General features: G+C 40.4%; 2 protein-coding genes across 2 annotated transcripts; both read left to right on the top strand.

Moving 5' to 3' along the window:
* The first annotated feature begins 413 nt into the window (after positions 1 to 413).
* On the top strand, positions 414 to 2,222 carry LOC137641039 (uncharacterized). The gene has a single exon (XM_068373488.1). The coding sequence runs from the start codon at positions 414 to 416 to the stop codon at positions 2,220 to 2,222; it is 1,809 nt and encodes a 602-aa protein (XP_068229589.1).
* A 9-nt stretch (positions 2,223 to 2,231) lies between these two features.
* Positions 2,232 to 4,582, top strand: LOC137641040 (uncharacterized). Its single transcript, XM_068373489.1, has 2 exons — positions 2,232 to 3,071; positions 3,194 to 4,582. The coding sequence occupies exons 1-2, from the start codon at positions 2,232 to 2,234 to the stop codon at positions 4,580 to 4,582; spliced, it is 2,229 nt and encodes a 742-aa protein (XP_068229590.1).
* Positions 4,583 to 8,047: the final 3,465 nt, after the last annotated feature.

Below are 8,047 nucleotides of genomic sequence, written 5' to 3' on the forward strand. Positions count from 1 at the left end.
AATTGCAGAGATGGAATTGTATAGTAACTAAAAGAATCACAATTGATGAAGAGGAATATCCATCTTTTGAAGAGTTTACAAGGTTCATAAGTGATGAAGCCAATAAGGCATGTAATCCAACATCATCTTACAGTGCACTTAATAGGAGAGATACAGTATTTACACCTAAGGAAAAACAACCACAAAGTAAGGTTGCAAGGCGTACATCATTTGCTATTAAATTTAATGAAGTTAATAATGTTACAAATGCTGCATCTGATGAAAATAAATCTAAAAATGAAAAACAAACCGAGAGTAAAATGAATGTACGATTTACATGCTATTACTGTAGACAAAACCATGATATGGAAAAATGCCCTGTGTTCTTAAAACTTGATCTTGCTCAATGAAACCAATATTTGACAGATAAAAAAATGTGTAGGGGTTGTTTCAAGGTTGGTCATTATTCAAGGTATTGTAAAAGACCAAGGAAATGTATTAAATGCAAGAGATGGCACCCAACAATTCTCCCCGATGAAAACTTGAATAAAAAACCAAGTTCTGGTGATACCCAACAAGAACAGGCTGTAGCTGTAGCTAATAGAATTAATGTTAACAGATATTTTTCAGCTGATGTTCACTCAATGATTGTACCTGTTTGGTTAAGCCATAGGAATGCAAATAATAAGGTCATGGTATATGTAGTATTGGATGATCAGTCAGATGCTTGTTTTATCAAAGAAAGTGTCCTAAGGTATATGAATGTCAATGGCCAAAATTCTGTCATCAAGATAGCGACTATGCTGGGTGAAGAGGCTATAAAAAGTACTAAAGTATTTGGTTTATCAGTGAAGGGCATAAATGAAAATAGTACTGTAAATTTACCATGTGTCTACTCTAGAAAAACTATTCCTGCAAGAAGAGCACAAATCCCTAAAAAATGTTCAGCTTTAAGATGGCCTCATCTTAAGAAAATTGCTGGAAGGCTAGTAGAGTATAATCCTGACATTGAGATAGGTCTATTGATAGGTATAAACTGTATAAAAGCTGTCAAACCTTTAGAAATCATTCCTGGGTCTGGAAATGAGCCCTATGGTCAGAGAACAGCTCTTGGATGGGGAATTATTGGTAATGTAAATGTCAATGAGAATAATTTAGAAAGTGATGCTGTTGTTAATAGAACTGTAGTTGAAGAAACTGAAATAAATTCCATGATATCAAATAACATTTTTACAGTACCAACCAAAGTAAAAGAAGTGTATGAGCCTCATCATGTCAGAGAGATGTTTGAATCTGATTTCATAAGTAATGTTAGTGACGATGAGGTAGCTTTGTCAGTAGAAGAAAGACAGTTTATTGAAATTGTTAGTAATGGTATTAAGATTATTGATGGTAAACAGTTTAAAATTCCATTGCCACTCAAAGGAGGTGGTATTAAGTTTCCAGATAATAAGTTAGTAGTCCAGAAAAGACTATCCAACTTAAAACAAAAGCTTCAGAAGAATGTAAGCATGAAAAATGATTACATAAATTTCATGAAGAATATGATTGATAAGGGTTATGCTGAAAGGGTTCCTTTGAATGAAACATGCCTAACTAATGGAAAGGTTTGGTTTGTGCCACATCATGGGGTTTACCATCCCAGAAAGGCTGACAAAATCAGAGTAGTATTCGATTGCTCTTTTATGTATAAAAATGTAAGTTTGAATGATTGTTTACTTCAGGGACCAGACTTGTCAAATAGTCTAGCTGGTATTTTGTGTAGATTTAGAAATCATTCTGTTGCATTTACTTGTGATGTAGAAGCAATGTATCACCAAGTTTTAGTAAATGAAGAACACAGGAATCTTTTACGATTTCTGTGGTTTGATAACCATGATTTAGATGGCGACATTGTTCAATATAGGATGACTGTTCATCTATTTGGTGCTAGAAGCTCTCCATCTGTTGCAAACTATGCTTTGAAAGCTGCTGCTGATAGATTTAAGGATAAAACTACTGAAAAGGCAGCACAGTTCATTAAAGAAGACTTTTATGTGGATGATGGCTTAAAGTCTGTAGCTACAGTGGAGGAAGCCATAAACTTAGCCAAAGACAGTCAGATGATATGTAAAAGGGGTGGTTTCCATTTGCACAAATTTGTTGCCAATAATGCTGAAGTTTTAAAGGCTATGTGTCCTGATGAAGTTGCTCAATCAGTTAAGAATCTTGATTTAACGAAAGATAAATTGCCAGTGGAATGAACATTAGGTATGGAATGGTGTACTGAAACAGATACATTTAATTTTAATGTCAACCCCATTCAAAGGCCTAGTACAAGAAGGAATGTTTTATCCATAGTTAGCTCTATTTTTGATCCTCTAGGCATGATATCACCATTCATTCTTACAGGTAAGAAAGTTTTGCAAACCCTATGTAAACAAGACCTTGGCTGGGATGATCCTATTCCTGAAACTGTTATTACTGAATGGGAAAACTGGTTAAGTCAATTACCCAAATTGAAAGATATTAAAGTTGAGAGATGTTATAAACCAGCCAACATGAATGTCATAGACTATAAATTGCATCATTTTTCTGATGCTAGTGAGAAGGGTTATGGTCAATGCTCATACTCAAGAATGACAGATGCAAATGGACAAGTACATACTAGGTTAGTTATGGCTAGATCAAGAGTGTCTCCCTTTAAAACTTTTACAATACCTAGGTTAGAACTCACTGCTGCATTAGCATCAGTGAAAGTGAGTTATTTCTTAAAAAAGGAGTTGAAGGTCAATATTAGTAAAGAAGTATTTTGGGTAGAGAGTACAATTATTCTTGGATACATAGCTAATCAATGTAAACAGTTTAAGGTTTTTGTTGCAAACAGAGTTGCGCAAATCAGAAATCACACCTTACCTGAACAATGGAGATATGTTTCCTCAAGTGATATTCCTGCTGATTTATGTTCAAGAGGCATGTCTGTTCATGATCTGACTAGTAACTATATGTGGTGGCATGGACCTGAATTCTTAAAACATGATAATGCTGATAATGAAACTTTATGTTCATTTGAAGTTACAGAGGAAGATCCAGAATTAAAGAAAGTGTCACTGGCAATTAACACTGATGATAATAATTATGCTACCATACTTACCAGACTTATTACTTCTCAGATTGGACACGTGCCAGAAGGTCATTAGCTTTATGTAATAGGTTTATTGATAAATTAAAACAGAAATCATTATATACTGAGTATGTTCATGTGTCTGTAGAAGAGCTAATCAAGGCAAAAATTACCATTATAAAATTAGTACAAAGAGAAGCTTTTCAATATGAATATCAGTTGTTAAGTATAAGCAATAACAAATTTGATAAATGTTTAAGGAAATCTAGCAATTTGTACAAGCTTGATCCATTTATTGGTAGTGATGGCTTAATAAGAGTGGGTGGTAGATTACACAGAAGTAATTTTGATGTCCATGTAAAATATCTTGTGATTTTGCCAAAGAATAGTCATATGACTGAATTGATAATCTGTCACTATCATAATAAAGTACACCATCAAGGTAGAAATTTAACTTTAAATGAAATTAGATCTAGTGGTTACTGGATTATAAATGGATCATCCTTAGTAGCGAAACATATATCAAAATGTGTAACTTGTAGAAAAATTAGACATGATACTCTTACACAGAAGATGGCCGATTTACCAAAGGATAGGGTAGAAATGTCTTCTCCATTCACTTACAGTGCAGTTGATTATTTTCGTCCATTTATAATTAAGGAAGGTAGAAAAGAGCTCAAAAGGTATGGTGTATTATTTACATGTATGTCAACTAGGGCAATAAACATTGAAACTGCCCATTCTCTCAGTACAGACTCTTTCTTAAATGCTTATAGGAGATTTGTTTGTAGAAGAGGCTATTGCGCACAATTGCGTTCAGATCAAGGTAGCAACTTTATTGGTGCAAGAGAAGAGTTTGCAAAGTGCCTCCGAGAAATGAAGGTTGAAAATATTAAAAATGAATTATTAAAGGACCAATGTGATTTTATAACATTTAAAATGAACCCACCTCATGCAAGTTATATGGGTGGTGTTTGGGAGAGACAAATAAGATCTGTTAGAAATATTTTGAATGTATTGCTATCTAACAATAGTAAAATTTTAGACGATGAATCTTTGAGAACATTCATGACTGAAGCAGAAAATATTGTAAACGGGCGACCATTATCCACAGATAACTTGAATAATCCTTTAAATGTAGAACCTTTGACACCTAATCATTTTCTGACATTGAAGTCTAAGGTAGTCTTGCCTCCTCCAGGTAATTATGTAAAAGAGGACATGTTTTCAAAGAAAAAATGGAGGCGTGTACAATGTCTTCTTAATCAGTTGTGGAAAAGGTGGCAAAGAGAATACTTACAATCGTTACAAATACGCCAAAAGTGGTTAAAGCCTCAAAGGAATGTAGAAATTGATGATATAGTTTTAATCAAAGACTATAATCTACCTCGCAACAAGTGGATGTTAGGCCGGGTATTAGAAACAAACGCAGATGAAGCTGGCCATGTTAGAAAAATTAAATTGTTAGTAGCAGATGCTTTTCTTGATGAAAATGGTTAATGCCACAAGACAGCTACAATTCTAGAAAGGCCTATTCATTCAGTTGTAATGTTATTAGAAAGTACTACAGGGAAGTCCCCATCAGGGAGCATTTAAGTCATTATGTACTGTATATTTTTATTTGGTATGGAATGGACTAACCTGTATATAGTGATTTTATGGTTTGTAAAGAATCTCATATTCATTCCCCAATAGTATAGTTATTGTTTAAATTGTTATCTCAATTTAGGGGAGCCATTGTTACTGTCATTAGAACACCTAGTTATATCTGAGTTTTGAAACAATACTAAAATACATTCTACCAAGGTGGACGAGGTACTTCCCACTCTACTGGGTAGAAGTAAACAATCACAACAACTGCTGCCTCAGATTCAAGCACATGAAATGTGACTTACTTGTCATGGATTTCTTCATGTTGTATATCTAATGAATTAAGTCCCCAAAATTGTGGTAAGATACGTTAATTTGCTTATAGTATGTATTTTTGTACCTTTTTGATATTGTTTTTATTTGTACCTTTGATATAGCCAATGGCATCCTACCAGTTTTGTAGGCATTAGCCTAAAAGTGTTTTCTTTTGTTTTCAGTTATACTCAATTAATGGCTCATGGTTTATATAATAAACTACAAAAAGGACCATGGAATGTTATTGATACCCAATTTGAGAATCAACACTGAACGGGGCTAAAATCGACAAATAAATACAGAGCCACGTACTGTTCACAAGAACAACCATGTAGTAGCCTGAGACCCGAATGTCCCCGGCCATTGTCTCAAGTTGTACTTGAAGAGACAGAGGGGCGGCCAGCCTCTCTTTCATGTCCTGTTCCTGACGCAAGAGGTAGTCGGTGAGCTTGGGGAGGTCTTCATTAAACTGACGTCCAACGACGTTAGCCTCCAGTTTTCCAACCGTGAAGGTAAGCTGGATGTCCTTCCAGCTTTTATCATCGGGAGGTAGGGCAAGGGAGAGAGGCCTACATTCCTCCAATGTAGGGCAGGGTTTTCCTTCCTCCACCGCCTTTAACACGGAATTCAGGGCCTTTTCCTCGAAGGGAAAGACCATGGTGGGAGGAGCAAGAAAAGACGGGTGCTTTTTGCTCAAAGCCGGCATCTTTTTGCTCAAAGCCGGCATCTTGGAGTTGGTGTATCCTCTGCTCTTGAGTCAGTCAGCCAGCATAGCTTGAGCCTTGGCGTGGTCAAACACTATGACCTCCTTAGGCTCGGTCTTCTCCTTGGAGACTGGTTTGGACTTGAGACGGATGTAACAGTCCGGGTAGGCGTCGAAGCTAGGGTAGAACTCCACCTCTTCGAGGGGGACGGCACCTAGCTTATCATTGATGAAGATGCATCCGGTCGTGATTGGCATGTGTTTTGCATGCCTCCAGGGATTGGTCACTGAACAGGGGGGAAGATCCTTGATGGAGATCTTCTTCGGCTGCTTCTTCAAGGTCAGAAGCTCCCTCTTGAGGTCCGCATGCCCCTTGCGGAACTTCTCGTCCAGGAATGCCACCAGAGCTTGGATGGTATCCTGGGTGCCCGGTACCACAGGTATCGGGGTGGCAGATGTAGAGGGGACGGGTTCAGAGACCACGACGGAAGTCACGGAGGGCGCACGGGCGACCTCGTCCTCAGAATCAGGGGTTTCCACCTGATCCTCTTCCTCTTCTTGACCCTCCGTCATGAGGGTCCTTTCCGTATTTTCGGACACATCCGACATCCTCTCCACCTCATCGAGATGATAATCTTGGAGAGCGGCCGCAACATCCGGTTCGACCGTTAGTAGGACACAGGGGATCTCATCCTTAGGGATAACGGCATCAGCAGATGCCTTAGGGAAGAGCATGGCTCTCATCTTCTCGCGGACCCACTTGCGCAGTTTCTCTCGGGCGTTATCCCTAGCCTCTGCTGACGGAGGGTTGTCAAACGCCTCATCAAGCAGACCCTTGCAGACGTTACAGGCCTGTGGATCCCAATAGCGAAGGTTCCCCTTCAAGATGGAACAGCTGGCGTGGGTCCTGCACGCCAGGTGGCCGTGGAAGTTAGGGCGACGAACGCCGCAGAAGGCGCTCTCTCACTTCACATACTCCTCCTGTAAAAGAAAGAGGAAATTAGTATTAGGAAGTCAATAGAAACATGACTTACATTAATCTTGGATTAGAATAAGTTAGTAAACTTATAATATAAGATTCCAGTGTGTATAGGCTTAAGATAGGTAAGCCGGAAAGGAAGTAGGAAAGACACATATTTGTGCATCCCGCCCAGCCAATTGCCGTGACCCCATACTGTAACTAATTCAAGAGGACCGTCATGGGCCCTAGGGGGAAGAAGAACATCCGTACTGGATGAGCCAAGCTTAGGCTTCCTCTAGGGAATTAGGTACAGTAAGAGGGGGAAGCTGAATTCATTCAGTGTATAAGAAAAAAGGGGGATAAGCTAAGCCCCCTTATCAGATTAGGTCCCGGCAAGAGACTGCACATGGAAGCGCAGAATATGCTGGAAAGATTTTACTGTACAACTATACATAATAGTTTTCAGTCTAGAGTATAACTATACCATAGGAGTACTGGCTATTATCCATAGCTGCACAATATTAGCTGCCGGCACGGGGCTGGCAGGAGGGAGGAGTGACTGTCCACTGTAATGCCAGGATTGGTGGCCCCGGCAGCCTGGCGGCATGCCGGAAGCTTGACTGGCACCGGCAGGTCCCCATCAAGGATGGACCTTCCCCAGCCATCAGTCTATGTGACAGAGAGAGAGGGTGACACCTTGGGTGGTGGCCCCCGCCAGCCGGCGACGGTAACCGACACTGACATCATTCAATAAGACAGGTAGGGCACCGAAGATTCTGAAGGCTGGCGCCGGCAGAGTGGGGGGGCGGCAGTGGACCAGCACTAAGAGAGAGAGGGAAAGGATAGGAGGAGAGAGAGGGAAGGGTAATACCCAGTACCCAATCCAATCTTCCTCCGGAAGAAGTGTTCAAATGAAAGGGAGGGGTGCTACCTTTCATCCGGCAGCAGAGAGCCGGCAGTCGGCTATGTTGCCAGTGGCGGCCCAAGGAAGGGCTGAAGAAAACTCAAAGAAGGGAGGTCCTCCGCCGGCAGATCGACCGACGAATGCTAGACCATAGTTCGACTATATGCGGGCAGCGTAGCAGTACGGACTAACCAACGAAAGGACCGAGCCGAACCGGAAACCCACCGGCACTCGGTGGAGTTGTAGGACGGCAGACAGGGGGGTGAAGGCTAAGCCAACACCAAAGGGATAGAGGGGGAGGGGAGAGAGTCCTAAAGGGGGTGTATGGGGGGAGCGTAGTTCCCACCAACACCCCAAGAGGAGGGGAGATTCTGTTCCGGGCTAGCCTGTCTAGGTAGGAAGAGTCCATTCTCCAGCCTAGGGTAGGTTAGCACAGAGTAGGTACAGCACTAATGTCCTGTCCTAAACTATAAAGAAGCAGAATCCCACTGA

The sequence above is a fragment of the Palaemon carinicauda genome, chromosome 5 (genome assembly GCF_036898095.1).
Source record: "Palaemon carinicauda isolate YSFRI2023 chromosome 5, ASM3689809v2, whole genome shotgun sequence".
In the NCBI taxonomy this organism is placed as follows: domain Eukaryota; kingdom Metazoa; phylum Arthropoda; class Malacostraca; order Decapoda; family Palaemonidae; genus Palaemon; species Palaemon carinicauda.